Source organism: Chelonoidis abingdonii, chromosome 2 (genome assembly GCF_003597395.2).
Source record: "Chelonoidis abingdonii isolate Lonesome George chromosome 2, CheloAbing_2.0, whole genome shotgun sequence".
Taxonomy (NCBI): domain Eukaryota; kingdom Metazoa; phylum Chordata; order Testudines; family Testudinidae; genus Chelonoidis; species Chelonoidis abingdonii.
This window is the reverse complement of record NC_133770.1, coordinates 20,709,366-20,730,343: the sequence shown is the minus strand read 5'-3', so window position 1 is coordinate 20,730,343 and position 20,978 is coordinate 20,709,366. Positions and strand designations below refer to the sequence as shown.

The following is a 20,978-nucleotide window of genomic DNA, read 5'->3' as shown; positions in this document are numbered from 1 at the left end:
GAGGTCAGGCCCCCTAAAGTAAATTACCTACCTGACCTGGTGGCAGCCCAAATACCCAAGCTGGTAGTGAGCTTGGGGGAGTTTCAGGTAAGCCCCCAAACTTTGGACGCAAAAGTCCAGGTTTGGGACAGGACCAGACTGGTGGACGCTAAAGTCCAGGTCTGGGACTGGACGGTTAGATTACCACAGTGTTAGATCTTAAATAAAAGATGTTAGTAAAGGGTTCTTAATTCAAGCCAAACAGCTTGAACAAAAACTAACATTTGCTGCACCTAAACAAACATTGTAGTGAAAATGATCCAAGATTGTTTCAAACTGGTATTATTCAGTTTTTTTCTTTTTAACATTAGCTGAAAATCACTTAACATATAGTTTAGCATGATATTAAGTGTTGACACTAAGTCACACTCAATATCTGGTTCACACAATACAGTTTAGGCTTACTTTGGATCAAAAAATAATTTTTCTAGTAAGGACAAAAATAAACTAGGCCTCTAGTTTAAACTGTACACTACTTGGTATATACAATACTATAGTTTTAAATAGCCTATAAAAATGAGATAGAAATTGTGCAGCATCTTAGCTTCAAGTGTATTGTTTTGCCTTTTATTTAAAAAAAATTCATGTGTGCTTGTGTCACAGCCCAGCAGATTTATGGGGATTGTTCACTTCACCAGTGAAAACTTGTTAAAAAAATCAATTTTGTTCTGGTTTTGGGGTAATATTTTTTCAGATTATTTCTTCCTAAACTATGAACTCTCTGCTTAGGAAACTGAGGACTGATGGCACTGGCTACAGCAGTGGTCCCCAAATGTTTTCTGTTGCATCTTCCTGGGAGCCATGGTTGGGAGCGGGCTCAGGAGCAGACCCAAAGCTGTGGTTGGGAGCTGGGGCCAGGATTCGGAGCTGCAGTGGCGGCTGTGCCTCGGACCTGGAGCTGCAGCAGAAGCCAGGAGCCGGGGGGAGGCAGCTGCGGACGGGGTTGGAATGGAGTTGAGGGCAGAGCAGGGCTGAGTGGTGCTCCCTCCCTGCCCCCTGTTGAGGCTGGCCTGGGCCCTGCCACGCCCTCCTGAACGTTCTTCTGTGCCCCCTGACAGTTTGGGGACCACTAGGCTATAGACATACACAGTGCAGGTAAATGTTGTCTGCATACAATTTTGACACTGCACCTTAGTGTTGACCTCTTATTCTAGCCCTGAGTTAGAGAATCTTCTCAATCACTGATGAGTTTTATGAAACAAATTAACGGCAGCTAGGGAAAAGGTTCCATTGAATTGACTTGACAGATGACATGTTACCATATTAATCTACTGCATTATCTTCCATACATTTAATGTTATGTGATCCACAAACTTAGGTTGGTCATGCTCCTACTGAAGCTAACAGTGATTCTCTGAATAAAATGGAACTTTTGCACAAGAAAAATGCAGTATTAGGCCTTACAGCATTAAAAAAAATTATACTGTGAGGTTTAGAATCCCATAATTTTGTAAAAGACTGTTATCCTAAAACTTACTTTACCAGCTTCTGCTTTTTGGATTCCAAACGCAGGTGCTAGGAAAATACACATACAATTAATTAATCTGTATATCATAGTTATGTTGCTATAATATTCAGTGTAATAGCCTTAGTTTTGTCTCCGTTAAAGACAGCTATACATCAAAACTAACCATTACGAGTATATATAACTCCTCCACACCCATTCTAATAACCTCACATGAAAGTTATTTTCAGCATTCTCTGTACAAATTTATCTAGACTTCCGTCCAAATCACTATTAAAAACTCCTCTCTCTTTTTAACAATTATCTAGCTGACTTGTACAAAACTCCCTAAGAAGCATTTCAGAATTGTTAGTCCCACTCCCTCACCCATGCACTTTCTTTCATGGGAAAAAAAAACCCTTACATTTTCAAGTGCTCACTTTGCTGCTTCTTTTGTGTATCAGGGCTACCCAGTACTATCCATATGTTATACAGTGATGTATCTTGCACATATAAAGAAGTAGTTACTCATAATATGAAGTCTCAATGCCTATCTATTATAATCTACCATCTTCGCACAACCAATATCATATAGCTATCAAGTACAATTTAAAAACTTGATGTGTTTTCACACTACCCCACCAATCCTAGAAAGTAATTTTTCATAAAAAGTACTACATTAGTTTCACAAAACAAGAGCACACTTGTGTGAGCCTGTAAAAATGAGCTATTTACCTAACCTCATACTCTAGTACAGGGGTCAGCAACCTTTTGGAAGTGATGTGCCAAGTCTTCATTTATTCACTCTAATTTAAGGTTTCGTGCGCTGGTAATACATTTTAATGTTTTTTAGAAGGTCTCTCTCTACAAGTCTATATATTATATAACTAAACTAGTGTTGTATTGTAAAATAAACACAGTTTTCAACATATTTAAGAAGCTTCATTTAAAATTAAATTAAAATGTTGATCTTATGCCGCCAGCTCGCTGCTGGTCTGGGGTTCTGTTCACCTAGGACGGCAGTGGGCTGAGTGGGGCCTGTGGCCGGGACCCCAGCTGGGAAGGGTCTGGCAGCCGGAACCCCAGCCCGGCAGTGGGCTGAGCGGCTCAGCCTACTGCTGCTCAGGGGTTCCATCCGCCAGCTCCTGCCAGCTGGCATACCGGTTGCCAGACCCGCTCAGCCCGCTGCCGGTCTGGGGTCCTGGCCCTGCCCACATACAGTGGGTACCTACCTTCTCCCTGGTTCCAGCCCATTCTTTTCCTCTCTCTGTACTGAGCTGAGGGTGGGAGTGCACTGAGCACAGGGCTGGGGGTGAAGGGTCTGGCCAGGAGCTAGAATGAGGGAGGGGGCTCAGGGTTGGGGCAGGAGGTTTGGGTGTGGGGGCACTTACCTGGTCAGCTCCCATTTGGTGTGAGGGGTGCAGGTGGGAATGTGAGTGGGGGTGCAGGAGCTCCCATTTGGTGCTCAGGGTGGGGGTGGGGATATGCAGGGTGCATGGGATATGGGGGGTACAAGAGTCAGGACAGAGGGCTGGGGGCATGTGAGGGGGGTGCAGGTGTCAGAGTAGGGGGCTGGGTATGTGTGGGGGTGCCAGAGTCAGGGCTGGGGTCATGGAGGGGGTGAAGGAGTTAGAGGGCTGGGTGGTACAGGGCTCAGGGCAGGAGCCTGGGGGTTGTGAGAGGCTGCAGGGCTCAGGGCAGAAGAATGTGTGTGTGGGGGCGGAGGGGCAGAGGGCTGAGTGAGTGCCCCCACCCCTGAACTCCCAACCGCCCCCCTGCGCTCCTTGTCCCACCTACCCCCTCCTGGGACCCCACCCCCTATCTAAGCCTCCCTGCCCCTTGTCACCTGACTGCCCCCCTAGGACCCTACCCCCTATCTGTCCCCTGACTGCCTCAACCCTTATCCACACCCCCGCACCCAGACAGAACCCCCTGGACTCCCATGCCCCATCCAACCGCTCCCTGCCCCCTGACAGGATCCCAAGAATTCTGGACCCATACAACACCCCCTGCTCCCTGCCTTCCCCAACCCCTCTCCACACTCCTACCTCCTGACAGCCCCCCTAGAACTCCTTCTCATCCAACCCCCCATAGCAACTTGGCCCATGACCACCTCCTCCAGAGACCCCCCCACTCTAACTGCCCCCCAGGACCCTCCTTGCTCCCTGTCCTCTGACTGCCCTGACCCCTAGCCACCCCTCACCCCCTAACAGACCCCGGGACTCTCATGGCCCATCCACCTCCCCTGCTCCCTAACTGCCCCCTCCAGAGACCCCGCCCCTAACCACCCCCCCAGGATCCCACTCCCCCCTCCAAGCCCCCCCTGCCCCCGCCTGGCCCCCTTACCATGAGGCTCCCCGCTCATCCGGAGCCCTGCTGCCGCCGGGACTCTCATGGCCCATCCACCTCCCCTGCTCCCTAACTGCCCCCTCCAGAGACCCCGCCCCTAACCACCCCCCCAGGATCCCACTCCCCCATCCAACCCACCCTGCTCCCTGTCCCCTAACTGCCTCCAACCCTTATCCAACCCCTTCCCAGCCCTAGGCCCCTTACCATGAGGCTCCACACAGTGCTAGATACGCTGCTCCATGGAAGCACACAGCCCCACCCCTCCGGNCTCATCCAGAGTTTTGTTGCTGCCGTGTGCGCGCAGCCTCACCCCACCCCTCAGAGCGCTGCTCGCGTGGTGGTAGGGCTCTGGATGAGTGGGGAGCGGTTCTCCCTCCCCACGGAGCCAAATGCTGCCCCGTGGGAGCACGCAGCCCCGGCCCCCAGAGTGCTGCGCGCACAGCGGCAGGGCTCCAGGGGAAGGGGAGAGGCTGGCAGCTTGCTGTGCTCGGCCAGCATTCTGGCCAGGGAGCGTGCACCCTGCAGCTTGCCACGTCGACAGGATTTTCAATGGCACACTGGAGTCCCGGCAGGCTCCAGCGTGCCATTAAAAATCAGCTTGCGTGCCATAGGTTGCCGACCCCTGCTCTAGTATTTGTACACATATGAAACATTTTTTCCACTCTCCCTGTTTGCCCCAAGAAGTAAATGGAAATGAACAAAAATTCTGTTGGATATTCACATAGAACATAATTCGTGAGGCTTTTGCTTTAGTAGTGCCTGCCTGCATGAAAAGAACAAGTTTAAGGACAGCAAACGTATTACATGCATGTTTCCAAAATAAAACAAAGGTAAGGTCTGGTCTTTGGACTATTAGTCTAGATGGAGATACAATACGTTAAAGCTGCTAAACCTCGCACTTGAAGTCAAAGTTTCTTCACATTTTTCAGCTCCTTTAATTCAAGACCCAGCTAGCTGGATTCCCCCTATGGCAGCTTGGTTCTGCAGCTCTGCCTCCTGTGTGGCTTAGGTACTGCTTCACTGAGTTACACAGGAAGTCCAGTCACTCTTCAGCAACCTCTAGTCTCAAGCAGTAGATTTCTTCTGACTTTAGGAGTTCAAAATAAACAGATTCAAATTTCAAGGAACATACTCTTCATTTGGATAACTTGGCCAAACTGGATGGAGCAGCAGAGGATGAAGGCCCTCCTCTTATCCATCTCAGACACAAAGGATTTTCCACTACAACAGATGCAGAAGAAATGGAGCAGGATCATTCAGAAAAAGTTAAGAAGGACCTACAATGGAACAACTCCTGGAAACACACACAAAATCATCCCCAGTGGAATTTAGAAGCACTTTCTAACCCTGATCATTTACCTACCACCCGTCTCCTCTCCTGAAAGTGAATACACACCCTGGCTTACAGATCAAGTGCCTTTGAAACTAGATCTATGAGAGATGAAGGAGGAGCAGATTAAGCTTGATACATCTGACTGAGGAGCGCTGGCCAGCCAATTCAGTTCAGCTGAGAGACTTTGCAGCTCTACAAACCCTTATCCGTCCTTTCCCCTGAAGGGTGCAGAAGACAAGCTCTGAGCCCTGAAAATTCAGAAGAAGCTGTCCTTTTTCCAAAGCTGTATTATAAAAACAGCTGGAGGTGGAAGATGACACAGTCACAGATGTACCATAGGAAGCACTCGTGTATTATAATGAGGTGGTAGCACTGTTATAGTTAAGATCGAGATATGTATAAAGTTAAGAGATCACCACTGTCTGCTAGCACTGCTCGACAATCTGAACTGCGTGAACAGTTAAGCCTGTGAGACTGATACTCTGTTGAAGAAAAATGAAGTCAGGCTAACAAGGACTCAAAGTTATTCACCAGAAAGCCTGAACTATGTATGTTGATATTTTTCAGCAGATTGTTCTTTTCTCTGTCTGTCCCAGAGTCACCATGGGATAAGGGAGACCCTAGGAACACTCAGCAGTAAAAAACCTGTTTCCAGCTGAACTGCTTGGGAAGCTGAGGAACAGGGAGGGGAGTTGGAGGTGACTTGGAGGTGACAGGAATGGCTTCACTTGAAACCTGTCAATAAACCAGAGTGTAATGAGAAGTACAGAACACGCACACTTTGAAATAAAAACAAACAAAAAAAACAAAAAAAACAGTTCCGTTCATCCCAGGGAAGAGAGGCCACAAATTTCAGATGGTGTTTCACCACTGTAGAAAATGCAGCAGAAGCCGCCTGCCTCTAACCTCTCCAGGAACGAAAGTGGCTGGAGAGTGAATAGAAGCTGGAAGTCCTGTATGGATGAGGTTGCTAGCATACTATGCGAGATCTGCAGAAGTGCTCAGAGGTTAACAAAAACAACTTGTAACAGAGTATGACTGGGGAGGAGGCAGCATGACTGCCCTGTCCTGAAAGCAGCTCAGTGGCCAGCTGGCACCAAAGAATGATATTCTTCTACTCATCTTTCCCTCCCATCCTCTGCTCCCACAAACCTTCCCACTTTTACTTCTTTTCCTCTCCCACTTGTCTTCAGTTTCCTAGATAAGAACCAAACAAAAAGCTCAGGCATGGACTCTGTGTTTGCTATATGGAAGAAGCAAAGGGACTCTATAGGATAGAGGTTAATATCAATCTTGACTGCCCATTCTTTTGCTTCCTTGGGTCTGTCTACACTGCAAAACAGACCAATGGCAACGCATCTCTGTGCCTGGATCAACTGACTCAGACTCAAGAGGCTCACACTACAGGGCTAAAAATAGCATTGTAGGTGTTGGGTCAAAGATTCCGGGCTCCAGCCCAAGTCCAAACATCTACACTGATATTTTTAGGCCCCTAGCCTGAGCCCAAGTCAGATAATCCAGACTCTCAGATTTGCTGCCATGGGTGGGCGTTGCTGTTTTTTTCTTAGCAGAGTAAACAGACCTTGTGTAGTGATGGGTAGAGCTGGGTGTACAGAATTCTTGTGCAAAAGAAAAGTACAAATAACCAATACTTTAAAATCACTGGTGCTTTTAGTATATATAACTCATGTATCATCACCTTTATTTTACAATATATTATTTTAGTGAGCAAATTGTAGGGAAAACAGCATTTTCCAAGAAAATCACCGAGAAACACTGCCAGGGCCTAAGGAATGCTCATGTTTAGCGTCAACTCAGACAGTAGGGCTGGAAAAGACAACATGGGCCATCCAATCTGATCTCTGGCATTTTAAAGGGACTATTCTCTACATCAACATTTCTCTAACAATGGCCAGTGCACTACTGGTCTACAGAGTGATTGCTGGTTACACTGGCTTCTCCTGCCTTAAAATTACATTTACAAGTGTCCAGGCTCAAAGGAGATCCAAGGCACCTGTAAAAAGCAGCCAGTATGGAGGGAGCAGCAAAACTAGCAGTCTCCACTAGGGGCCACTGCAACCAGAAAGGGGGAGCCTGGTGACTAGATGCAAAAGATCTGTAAATGGGGACACAGCTAAGAGTCACTGGTCAGACCAGAGCTTCCTATATGAGGTACTTGAACAAGGAGGGAGAAGAGAAGAGACAGTGGAGAGTGGGAACAGGAGAGTAGTCAGATAGTGAAGGAAAACAAAGCACAGATAGGAGGTGATCAGCTAATTCACTGATGGGAGCCATATATAGACAGCAAAAGTGAAGTAAAAATGAGAGATTTTGGTAAAAAGTAAATGGATTTTAACATTAACTGTACATGTACCAGTTCACCAGTGACTGCAGCTCTTGTTGAGTTGGTGTGGATTTGTGAACGGGGCAGATTAGGAGAGGTGGCAGCCCAAGAGACAAAAGCTTGAAGGAAGTGGTCCGCACTAGAATAAAGCATGAGCTTTCATACTGGTGTGTGATCTAACTTGTGCTCCAAAAAGTGTAGCGATAGCGCAGCAGGAACATTTAAAAAGGATCAGATTCTATTTTTGTCTCTCCCTCAGCTTAGGTCACATAACTCAGCCTCCCTTTATTGTTCCACCACTTCCTGATGCCCAGGGGCAGCTCTAGGTATTTTGCAGCCCCAAGCACGGCAGGCAGGCTGCCTTCCGCAGCTTGCCTGCAGGAGGTCTCTGGTCCCGCAGATTTGGCGGCACGCCTGCGGGAGGTCCACTCAAGCTGCGGGACCAGCGGACCCTCCGCAGGCATGCTGCCGAAGGCAACCTTCCAGCCGCCCTTGCAACGACCGGCAGAGCGCCCCCTGTGGCTTGCCGCCCGAGGCACTGGCTTGGTGTGCTGGTGCTTGGAGCTGCCCCTGCTGATGCCTGCACTTCATTTCTGAAAGTGACAAGCAGCACAGATTCTGGTCCAGGATACATTTGCCTTTTCTTCTCCTGTTGTGTCTGACCTCTTTCCCTTCTGCTACCCTTCCCCTTTGCCACTCTCTTTGTTTTCCTGCTACCCCCTTGACACTCTCACTGCTTCAATATCTCTGTGTACTACATAGGATTTCCAGTCTATTGCTAGCAACAGATTCTAGAGGCAAAACTGCAACTCCTTACAAAAAAAGTTGGGATGGAAAAAGAGCACGACCCCCAAACCAACTAGTGTCTCCCTCTCAGACACATATAGGGAATTTCTGACTCAGAAAAGCTTGGTTCAAAACTTCAGAGCCCAGATGATGCCTCCAGTGGGCCAGCCTTCTCCTCCAGCTCCAGGAAGAGGATGGGGAGGCTATGGCAGTAGTGACCATCTCTGCTCCCAGAGAGTGCTAATGGAGACAGTAAAAATTCTCAGTTTTGACAGCATACAAGGTTGTCACAGCCTAGAGGAACCAATGGGTCACCAGACTCGTATGCAATGCCACACTCTAAAATGAGCCTTGCTGATACTATAAGAACCCCATGGACTGGGATTATTCATCTATCATTACTCCATTTGTCATTTTCACTTATAAGCTTCAGCTCAGAAAACAGAATCAGCACTTTTGAATAAAACTACTGAGAAACTTGCCATTACTGTGACTGAGCACTAGGTAGTGCCATGACTCTAAGAAAGCTAAGTGGGATGCATTAACAAAGCACAATCATTTCCCCTTCTAAAACTGGAAAAGGAATGGTGAGAGAGAGATCAGGATAAAATTCTTAAACTTATTTCGAGTATGGCTAGAGTTACACCAGCCTGAGCTGTATTTACATACAATTACGAAAAGCTATTTTTATGGCAGGAGAAAAACTTTCTAATCCTAACTCTTAATAAAGCAGTGCTAGGAGTCTACACTCATGGTCTATTTTGGGAAACACTTGGTGCAAGGAAATATTTGATTAAAGGTTATTTACACAACTGCTGCCTAAAATGGTCCATCATTACTCAAATTATTTGGCAACTGGAACAATCTGATTTTGCTCACGTAATTCCCTGTCTCCCATACAGTCCTAACAGATACAAAAGAGTAACGATTAGCTGCAATCAAGCCTCCCTAGACAGGTTAAGGTAGCACTACATGGAACCTTCAGGGTAGTGCTGGAAAAATGGGACACACATGATCTTGGCAATCCAAAACTAAATCCAATTCAGACAAGTCTGCTTAAATTCACATGTTAACAATCTACTTTAGTAAGCAATACTACACAGAGATAACTGTGTTGAATGTCATTACATACTTTGGCACCAGGCCTATGAGGCTGTGCTTTAAATACACAATAGTTCCTGAGAGCCTTTTGTACCTTCGAACACTTAAAAAGGGTGATTATGTATAACAATGCATATCTTGTAGTTCCTCACTCCGATTATGACCGAGTTTAATGTCATATTATTTAAAAACAGCCAAACAGCTCATTTATTGATCTTTCCGCTCTTGACAGAGTTTATGAAGATGACAATGGACAATATTCAAAAAAGAAGCAATTTTTGTATTTTTATGATATTATATATTTTATATATATATATAAACAGAGCACTTGATTCAATAACTATGCTGGAGCCTAAAGCATTTTATTACATTTTTCAGTATCCCCGGAATCACGGTCATGGGTTTTCCACCTGTTCTAAAAACAGAGCAGCTTTATAGAAGGACAGGGAAAAGTGAGGAGTCCAGTGATGAGACAGGATGGAGGAAGCATTTCAAGCATTCATGTGAAGGAATAAAACAATTCCCCCTCTGCTTCTGGGTCCGGATGAAAAATGAAGGTGCATCTCCCGTTCCACGAACTGCATACACTTTCCTGACCTCCTCCTACCTCAGAGTTCAACTGTTCCCAGCTTATCAGATCTGACCTATTGCCCTTATTCACAGCATCACTATCCTAATGTGAAATCTAAGATGGCAATGTTGAGAGGGAGCAGAGAACTAGATTCATTTTTCAATTTCATTCTCCAGCTGCCTGTTGGTGTATCCTGATACTAAAATTCATGTACAGTCCCAGGGTAAAATAAAATCATGGCAGGTCTCTGAGGCATGGCAGTGGACTTGCTCTGCTTCCTCCACAATCTGAGAACAACCAAATCTGACAATACTTTGCTTGAATGTAAAAGCACACTACAGTATTCCGACTAACAAATTATCCAGTAGGTACCAGCCAGACTGATTCTATTTGCCACCAGTGTTCTAAATGCATACCTCTCTCAGTGGCAAGTCCTGCCCCCTCTCCCCAGAGATGCAGAGGGTTTTCCTGTAATGGAACCAGGGTAGTTTTGTTATACAGGGGGTTACGCAAGATTTTGGGAGTTTAGACAAGGCATATGTGCTCCTGCAAAGCCAGGAGCCCAGCTGCAGGGCAATTATGCAACTGGGAATGAGAGGAGGTGCATCAACTGTTATGTGGATACATGAGTCACTTCCCACTACTCATGAGACTATTCCAACACTGAGGATAGACTAGTGGTTATGGAGTGGCTCTGCTCCTGTAGAGTTCATGGGATGTCAGAAGAATTCCTTCCCTCTCCCAGAGGAAGGACTGTTCAGGTTATGCTTCAGGGCAAGGGACCTGGACTTCAGGCAGTCCACATCCCTTATCAGGGTGGCCTGCTGACAGAGGAAAGGAACACTGGCTTACATCTGACATACATTTATTTGGTAGGTTTTGTTGCTCACTGTAAGGGCCAGAAAAGATTCCCCTCTGCTCCCCCCACAACAAACTTACACCACAGGCTCTATAGAAACTGATGGGTAAAAGTCCCTCACTCGCTAGGGAAAGTGCCTCTTTTGCTATAGGCAAGTCTATGTCAAAACTTTTGCATATCCCACTGCCTTCAGAAATACCTAAACCCAAACTATCCTCTCTATTCTCCACAACTAAGCAATCTGAATAGCCTGTTGTTACACCCCCTGCTTTGATTTTTCCCTCCCCTCAGTCTCTCCTGTACACCCTCTAGCTTCAGCCCTCTTCACTACACTGAAAATACCCTTACCAAGGTTTCTAACAACCTTTTCTTGGCTGAGCTGTGGGACCAGGACTCCATTCACCTCACCCCTGTTTTTCCTGGAGCCTTCAGTACAGGTGATTTTCTTCTTTTCACCATCTGTGCTCTCTTGGCCTTCTTCACCCTCCCTCCCTCTTGGTCTGCTTCCTACCTAACAGTTCTTTCAGGAGTTTCTTCTCCCTTTCCCTCTTCCTATCGGAGTTAGGGCTCTGTCGTTGGTCCCCGCTCTTCTTCCTCTACTCTTTATACCTGGGTGACCTCATCTGTTCACATGGTTCCAACTACAATCCCTCTGATGAAGGCTCACAAATCTAGCTTACCACGCTTGACCAGTCTCCCATGAATCCAAATGTTTTTCTGGTATATTGTCTGGTACAGTCTGTTGTCAGTAAAATCTTGGCATGGCCAAAATGAGCTGAGTTTCTTTTCTACCCCAAATCCTCTCCACTTCCACCTTTCTCTGTTGCTGAGGACAACTCCAGCCTCCCTGTCACTATGAATCTCACCCCTCAGGGTCACCCAGGCACCACTTTCCCCTTTGACACATCCATGCGTTACCACACCTCCACAATGTTGGGAAAAAAAAAATCAGATATTTCCTATCTCTGACAGATAAAATACTTGTCCATGACCTGGCCATCTCCTGCCTGGACTACCGGAACATCCTCCTCCCTGAAACCCAGAACACCTTCCCAAAGTCTGCCCAAAACACAAATGCTAATTCAGATTATGTCATTCCCCTATCTGAATCACTCGTGCACAGCGTATCAGGTTTAAACCTCTCAACTTGGCCTTCAGAGATTTGCACAATCCTGATCCACCAGGACCTTGTTTTGTACTGCAACACCTTCCTTTTGCCCCTCTCCAGCATCACTGCCCTTCTGGTATTTTAAACCTCCAATCTCTGTGTGATGAGCCCCCTTCCTCTGTTTGTTCAGATCACTCCTAGTGGCCCAAGTCTGTGTTACCCACAGCCATTAACATGTGTCAACTGCCTTTTCTATCCATATTTTTAAGGAAGGGAGAGTAGGAGTAAGAAAGCAAGGAAACAGGAAGAAGAAAAATGTCTAAATACACACCTCCCTCTTCTGGTGCTCCCAACCTCATCTTGCTTTCTAAGTTGTTTAAATTCCAAATTCCTCTGTGCAAGAACTCAGTCTTGCACAATGCTAAGCACAGATGTTAATAAAAATATTAAGTCAAGATCACAAGAAAACTTAGCTAAGACTCACTCTCTGGGGTTTCTAGCCTCTCTTTCAAAATTAAGGGAGCATCTCTGTGAACATGGGTCATTACTATGAAAAATATCAATTTAAACTCTCACATTTTTCAATTCAAGCTCTCTCACAAAAACTTTCTTTGCAGCCTAGGAACTTACCGGCCTCAGTTTCCCCATCAGTAAACACAGATGATACTTGTTTACTTCACCAGGTTGCTGTGGGGATTAGTTAGTATCACTACAGTACTCTGAAGATGAAAAGCATCAGGTGTTCTGTACAACAGGCTTCTGTACAATACTCATCCTTTCAACTCTCTCTCTCTTCCCCTCCCCTCCCGCCCCACCTTTTTACCACTCTCAACCTGGAAAATTCTGATCTGTTTTTCCCAGCAATTGCATTAACTCAAATATAGGTGTGCTTTTGCTACTAACAGCTAACCTGGCTGTTTCTTATTAAATACCATAACCTTTAGATTTCTGATGTAATGCCAGCGCTCAATTTTTACTAGAAGGTGTATCTATACTAAAAAATATTCTTTTTCAGCAATGGTGCAGCTGTATCCATTCTACCAGTGGTGCAAGCTCTTGGTTAGCCTGGGCATACAAACTTGTACCATGTCACTAGATTCTGCTGAAAAATGATAAGAAATTCCATACTGTAGATGAGCCCTTCTCAGCAAGACTGTGCTGTGACACTGTATTAGGAATCAAGCGATTGTGGTATTTGATATGAAATAGGAAACGGTGAACAACTTTTCAGCACGCTCACAGTAAGTTTTCTTTACCCTGAATACTTCCACAGCAAGGTTTGTGTTAATTTCCTACTAATATTCTCAAATAGGACTAAGCAAGTAAAAATTGATTAAATGTGCTTCAAAACTGACCCTTTATATTGAAACTCTGCATGCACAAAGAATGCAGACAGAGTTTTCTGATTTTTCATCATACCCTAGAACAGAAGTTACTGGGCTCACATTTAGAAATTGAATGAAGCAGACCAATTTAATAGTGCAAATGCCACCCTTGCTTTTACTTCCTTGTAGTGCAGGATTTTAGGCACAACGAATGGCTTAAAAAAACCTCTAGAAATTATTTCTGTACAAAGTACTGGAGGAGCTGAAGTGACAAAGTATTGTGTGTGAATGTTCTGAGTAAGCAAATACAGAAAAACCTAACAATGTTTTCTTTAAACACTATAATAAATCACATACAGTAGCACTTATCAAAGCTTTTTACAAATAAAAGTTAAGTCTCTCAGAACTACAGACACAGATAAATCAGTAGGGTGCCACTTAATAAAGAAGGAAACAGAGGGTATGTCTACACTACAGGATTATTCCGATTTTACATAAACCGGTTTTGTAAAACAGATTGTATAAAGTCGAGTGCACGCGGCCACACTAAGCACAATAATTCGGTGGTGTGCGTCCATGGCCGAGCTAGCGTCGATTCTGGAGCATTGCAACTCTGGAGTAGCTATCCTAGCATATTCCCATAGTTCCTCTGCAGTCTCCCCTACCCATTGGGAATTTCTGGTTGAGATTCCAATGCCAATTGATGGTGCAAAAAACAGTTCACGGGTGAATCTGGGTAACATGTCCGTCACAGCCAGTCCTTCCTCCGGAGAAGACAACAGCAACAATTCATTTCGCACCCTTTTTCCTGGATTGCCCTGGCAGATGCAGCATGGCCAACTCATGGACGCCCGTTTTGTGGCCCTTTTGTCACTGTCACTGGTATGTGTAACTGGATGCCGTTGACAGAGGCCGGTACTGCAGTGCTACATCAGCAGCATTGCATTTGCCATTGCAAGGTAGGCAGCGACGGTACCAGTACGTTCTGTTACCGTCCGGTGCTTCATGGGTTGCCCTCACTGGCCTTTCGCTGAGGTCGGCCAGGGGCAAGACAAAAATGGGAATGACTCCCCGAGTCATCCTCACTCCTTATGGTTTATCTAAAAAGTAAAACCCAGTTCCTCCTGAAATATGGGGCAAGATATAAACTAGATAAAGCCAGTTAGTTCAGAGGAACCGAGAGCACAGCCGTTGTGTCAGATCCCGAGAAATTATTATGCTGCATGCCATACTAGGGGGTGCCCCTGCAACACCCACTGCATACCGTTGCTTCCCGTCTCCCCCCCCTCCCCCAAGCCCTCACGAGCTACTGTGGCAGTGTCCCCCCATTTGTGTGATGGAAGTAATAAAGAGTGCAAGAATAAGAAACACTGAGTTTTTGTGAGAATGGAGGAGAATAGGCAGGTAGTCCAGCAGACAAACGTGAGGACGAGACAGGCTCCCCTCAGGGGCCAGCAGACAAACCATGCACCCGCAATCACACGGTTTGTGAGATTAATGGGGATCACAGCTGCTAGTAGAACAGCAGGTACGTGGGGGGGGGGCGCATCTCCACTCGCTATGATATCCAAGACCGAAATACAGATTCTTTCTTTAGACATGAAAGGGCGGGGACTCGATGGAAGTCAGCCCCAGTTGCTACGATAGGACAAGTTATCCAGTCATTTGTACCATCTACCAGAAATGACTGGGAAGTCATTCCTAATTTTTTACCCAGGTGCCCCCGGCCGACCTCATCTGAGGCCAGCCAGGAGCACTCACAGGATGAGGAGGACAGCTATCAGTCCTTCTGTACGGTACCATCTGCCACCGGGGAGGGGAGGGGAGGAGAGAGGATGCTGCTACTCATTGCCGCAGCACCGCGTCTACCAGCAACATGCAGTAGACATAGGGTGACATATAAAAAAGTCAAGAAACAATTTTTTCCCCCCTCTTCTTTCACAGGGTGCGAAGGGGGGGTAAATTGACGACATATACCCTGAAACACCCCGGACAATGTGTTTGACCCTACAGGCATTGGGAGCTCAGCCAAGAATGCAAATGTTTTTCGGAGACTGCGGGGACTGTGGGATAGCTGGAGTCCTCAGTACCTCCTCCTTCCCTCTATGAGAGTCCATTTGATTCTTTGGCTTTCCGTTACACTTGTCACATAGCACTGTGCTATGGCCTCCGTCTATCATAGCCTGGAGATTTTTTCAAATGCTTTGTCATTTCGTCTTCTGTAACGGAGCTATGATAGAACAGATTTGTCTCCCCATACAGCGATCAGCTCCAGTATCTCCCATACAGTCCATGCTGGAGCTCTTTTTGGATTTGGGACTGCATCGCCATCCGTGCTGATCAGAGCTCCACGCTGGGCAAACAGGAAATGAAATTCAAAAGTTCGCGGGGCTTTCCCTGTCTACCTGGCCAGTGCATCTGAGTTTGGACTGTTGTCCAGAGCAGTCACAATGGTGCACTGTGGGATGCCGCCTGGAGGTCAATACCATCGATTTGTGGCCATACTAACCCCAATTTCAGCGCTACTCCTCTCATCGGGGAGGAGTACAGAAACCGGTTTAAAGAGCCTTTTATATCGATATAAAGGGCCTCATTGCGTGGACGGGTGCAGTGTTAAATCGGTTTAATGTAGCTAAAATTGGTTTAAACGTGTAGTGTAGACCAGGCCTGAGACGGAGGCATACCTCCTTATCACATCTGTTTTCTAGGATACACAACAATAGTGGCAGTATCATAACCAATGAAGTTAATCTGAGGTGTGATTATTGCTAGTTGAAAACTTTTCCCAATAACCTAACTCAAAAGGTTTCAAAGCTAAGAAATAGCATCAATATGACAACTGTATTTCTGTCTGCAAATTCCGTTCCTAGAGTTACAAGGAATACATGAAATTTCTAAAACTGAAAGATAAGATAGGGGAAAAGAACACATTTTTTTTTTTAAGTTTGCTTTGTGTATTTCACAGCACTTTGGTGGATATTTTCAGAGTTATTCCTCAGTGAAAATCAATGGGACTTCTGCTTCTAAATTCATTAGGCATTTTGAAAATCTCACCGTTTGCTTAAAGTCATCGTCACTATTTAGCTGATAAGTCACATGCACTAACAAGCAGTGCATGCACAGAAATAGGCACAAGAGTTAGGCTGGGTCATATTTGGTATGGTTTTCGGGGCTTGTTCACAAACTGTTCCTGAAAAGACTTTTCTAAATACCACCAAGTAAAAAATCTGAATAAATCCTTCAAAAAAAAAGGTTTTTTTTAAAGTCTGGTTATGATATCAGAATATACTACTGAAAACTGATTGTTTAAAAATCATCCAGTTTAAAAAAAAATCACTTGACAGTATCCTTTAAAAAATTAGTGATTCTAAAGAATCTGACCTAAACATCAGAAAAGAGCCTAACTAACTTATATTAGCAATAATTACCGAATGGTGTGAATTAGTAAACCAACAATAAAAAAACAAGGATAATAAATAACTAAAGACGTTTTCTTTGGACATGATTACAACACTTCATTATATGCTTATGTTTGTGGCATTTTATTCAAAAAATGGGAAAAAATTCCTTCAAAAATAAGTAATTGCCAATAAAAATAATGTATTTAGTGTCAGCGAATTAACTGAGTTTTCCAGAATGAAAGACTTCTGGCACAAAAATTATAAACCAAGCTTGACCTACCTGAATGGGTCCTACTGACATAAGCAGGTTTTTCAGTTGGACATCAGTAGTTGATGAAGAAAGCCCTTCAACTGACACAACACAGGGCTGAGGTTTGCACTCCACCACTCGTAGGTTCTGTTTATTTGGCATCAAGCGTCCTCGGCCCATCTGGCCTGCTACTCCTCTGCCTCTCCCATGCATAATGACCTGCCAACAACAAAGGTAACAGTATTTTGATTTCCTTAGTTAGTGCTTCTGTTAAGTAACTGACAGATAATATGATAGTTAACAGTTCATTTAAAGACTTGATTTAAAGTACATATCAATAAAAAGCAGCATGTCACTGTTTGCTAATTTAGAAGGCCACATGTTAACATTTATCCGCTTCTTATCCAGATATCTCCCCAAATTACAAAAAGTTATAATGGGTACAAAGTCTGCCTTTGTATTTTGAGGTGGGTTTACAAAGCAATTGAGCATCTCATGCCAAAAACTAGAGAGTCTACTCCTCTTCACAGTGATTGCATCACACGCATGTGATTAGCTCTAACATTTTAGGATGGGTCATTAAACAACTTTTTGCCCTCTCCCCCTTCCCAGAACTCAAACTAGATTCACTATATATATATATCTGTATGTATGTGGGGGGATGGGGATGCAGGCCCTCCCCAGTCTCCACTGCTACAGAAAAGATGTTGCCCAGTAGACCATGCTAACTATTATCCTGAACTGCCCCTCTTTTTTTGAGGAGAGTCCACACTGGCTGATCAGTATGGCTGATCTATAGCCAGGAACTGGAAAGAACTTGAGGAAAAACCCCAGCCTGATTTGTAGGGCTTGAGTCACTTAGGCGGCTGACAATCTCACCAAAAATGTATTAATTTCCCTTCACAAAAAAAAAAGTTTCCAGGGATCCAGAATTCACTGGCCTCATAGGCTAGCACTCACTGAGCAGCTTTTTGGAAGCAAATGAGGTGGGAAGACAACCTATGACTCTTAGGGAAAGTCACCATCAAGCTTTTAATCCTAGTAACTGGTTTACTAATATCATCTCCATAATGAAAACATTAAGCAATTTTTAGAGAAAAGAGGAGACTAGCTTTCACACACAAAACCAACACATTGTTGGAGAGCCCCTGGCCCTAAAAACTGGCTCTCATAGGTATCTTATAGTAGTGATAGCAGTATTGACTAAGATTTAATGCAGTACCTCAGGCATAATGCACTTTGGCAGCTGCATAGATGTCTTTAGTATTTGCTGCAGAATTCTGTTTCAGAATATAAGCTTCCATTATAGTAAACAAACAAAATAAAATAAAATATAGGTCTCTAAGCTCTTATGATTGCAAAGACAACTTTCAAAATGTAAGCCAGATGTAACCAAAGCCTTAACATCTGCCTGATTCTACAGAGTTTGAACCATTAGCTATGAGAAATGTGAACTGGTTCAGGTCATCTCACTGGGGAGATAACATGGAAAATTAATGAGGACCCTTCCTAAAATGTAAACATGTTAACTATTTGACTGCTGACTATTTTAGGAGAAACTTCAAGGCAACATTTTTTGCATTATCGTTGGATGTAGTGCGGATGTTGTGATGGGATCCAGTGGAGTTATTGTCAGGTTGGGGTAGATACGGTCAAACATTGTTTAATTTGGGAACAGCACAAAAACTGAACATCAGAGGAATAAAAACACTACTGATTACACTGGACTGGACGAAGGGATCAAAGCTACAGGGAACAGGGAAGTGTGAATTATTCTGGGGTTCTTGCTGTAGAATTCATGTTTAATTTGATGCACAGTGCATGTGGTCTTGAGTCACTGTTAGAAACATACTTAACTACTAAAACTAAATATCCTAATATTAACCCTGGCTGGCAGGACAAGATGAAACAGCACAGAAGGTAATGTCTAGCAGCATTACACCAGTTCTTGAGCTTAATTCTTCAACTGTCTCTGGCAAATATAGTGAACATCAGAAGACTAAGAGCTTTTGAGGAAGCTAAACACACCTCTACCCCAATATAACGCGACCCGATATAACACAAATTTGGATATAACGCGGTAAAGCACCGCTTGGGGGGTGGGGGGGGGGTTCACACTCTGGTGGATCAAAGCAAGTTCGATATAACGCGGTTTCACCTATAACGCGGTAAGATTTTTTGGCTCCTGAGGACAGCGTTATATGGAGGTAGAGGTGTTATGAGTCAACAGTAACACTGTTGCAAAAAAAAGCAAACATCATTCTGGGATGTTTTAGCAGGAGTATTGTAAGCAAGACACGAGAAGTAATTCATCCACTCTACTCCACACTGATTAGGCCTCAACTGCAGTGCTGTGTCCAGTTCTGGGTGCCACATTTCAGGAGAGATGTGGACAAATTGGAGAAAGTCTAGAGAAGAGTAACAAATGATTAAAGGTCTAGAAAACATGACCTATGACGGAAGATTGAAAAAATTGGGTTTGCTTAGCCTGGAGAAGAGAAGACTGAGAGGGGACATAACAGTTTTCAAGAACATAAAAGGTTGTTACAAGAAAGAGGGAGAAAATCTGTTGTTCTTAACCTCTGAAGATAGGACAAGAAACACTGGGCTTAAATTGCAGTAAGGCAGTTTAGGTTGGATATTAGGAAAAATCTTCCTGTCAAGAGTGGTTAAGCACTGGAATAAATTGTCTAGGGAGGTTGTGGAATCTTCATAATTGGGGATTTTTAAGAACAGGTTGGACAAACACCTGTTAGGAATGGTCTAGATAATACTTAGTCCTGCCTTGAATGCAGAGGACTGGACTAGATGACCTCTCGAGGTCCCTTCCAGTTCTGATTCTATGAAATAACTCCTATTCTCAGGAGAAATGTCTTCCAAGTCCTGCTCCTTCTGAAATTTTCAAGAACTCAAAGGTATTCAAGATAATTCTCCTTAAAGAACAGGAAATGCTCTGCAGCAAAGGCAGAAGGCTCCAGCATAGTAGGCAGTGCAATGTTTGGCTCAACTTAGGTGAACTGCAAGTACATATTTGTTTTGCTTTAACTTAGTTTCATGTGGTGAATGCCATCATTCCCCAGAGGGTAGGGGACAAGCACAGAAGTAATTCCATTAATTAAAAAAAATAAAATATATTTTCCCTCTAAAATTATCTTGGCAATTTCTGGTTCACAACAGAGAATGTATTAGTTTGTGATGTTACAAATACCATAGACTGCAAAGAAATTTCTGGTACCTGTGATATAGTAGACTCGTATATCCTGGCAGTGTTTCTCAAAATTAATTGCACCATGACCCCCTTCTGACAACAAAAATTAATATATGACCTGAGGAAGGGGGACCGAAGCCTGAGCTTCACCACCCCAGGTGGGGCGGCAAATCCAAAGCCTGAGCCCTGCCACCCCGAGCTGGGGTATGAGAAGGCGGCAAAGCTAAAGTCTGAGCCATCGTGGGGTGGGGGCTGAAGCTGAATGTTGAGGGCTTCAGCCCCGGATGAGGAGCTGTATTCTGAGCCCAGCTGCCCAGAGCTGAAGCCGAAGGCTGAGCCTCACCTCCCATAGCTGAACCCTTGGGCTTCGGCTTCAGCCCTGGGCAGTGGGGCTCAAACTTTGGCTTCGGGCCTGGGCCCCAGCAAGTCTAATGCCAGGCCTGGTGACCCCATTAAAACAGGGTCACAACCCACTTTGGGGTCCCGACCCACAGTTTGACAACCACTGACTTATGGGATCGCTTCAGTGAAGATGACAGTACCAAGGAGATCACACAAATAGGGATTAATTTAAAAATGGTTAAAACTTACTTATGTGCTGAGTGCCTTTGAGAGCCTTGCTAGTGGATAATTCAGCAAATGTGTTCTGAATTGAATTTTTGTGTTTGCTTTGGAGGTCAATTTTAATGGCCTACTCCATACTGCTATTGTTACACAAGAGGTGCTGAGATCCTTTCAGAAATGTACCAATAGCCGACTTTAAGCTCCCCCCACATCTCCGCCAAAAAAAAAAAAAAAATTACACAAACCTGAATCAACTATAGAATATTCAGTACTAGAGGGGTGTTCCTTGTTTGAGT

General features: G+C 44.7%; 1 protein-coding gene and 1 pseudogene across 4 annotated transcripts in view; one reads left to right on the top strand and one right to left on the bottom strand.

The window, feature by feature from the left end:
• RBM33 (RNA binding motif protein 33) overlaps positions 1–20,978 on the bottom strand; it is a 185,594-nt gene that overhangs the window by 19,606 nt on the left and 145,010 nt on the right. For 3 of the 4 annotated variants that reach the window (XM_075062195.1, XM_075062196.1, XM_032775615.2), the window contains exon 17: positions 16,941–17,129. In XM_075062195.1, coding sequence (XP_074918296.1) covers positions 16,941–17,129 — 189 coding nt within the window. Of the gene's footprint in view, positions 1–1,516; positions 1,555–16,940; positions 17,130–20,978 lie in introns of all 4 variants that reach the window. The other variant, XM_032775613.2, reaches the window with a different exon arrangement.
• Positions 15,975–16,084, top strand: LOC116822055 (U4 spliceosomal RNA; annotated as a pseudogene).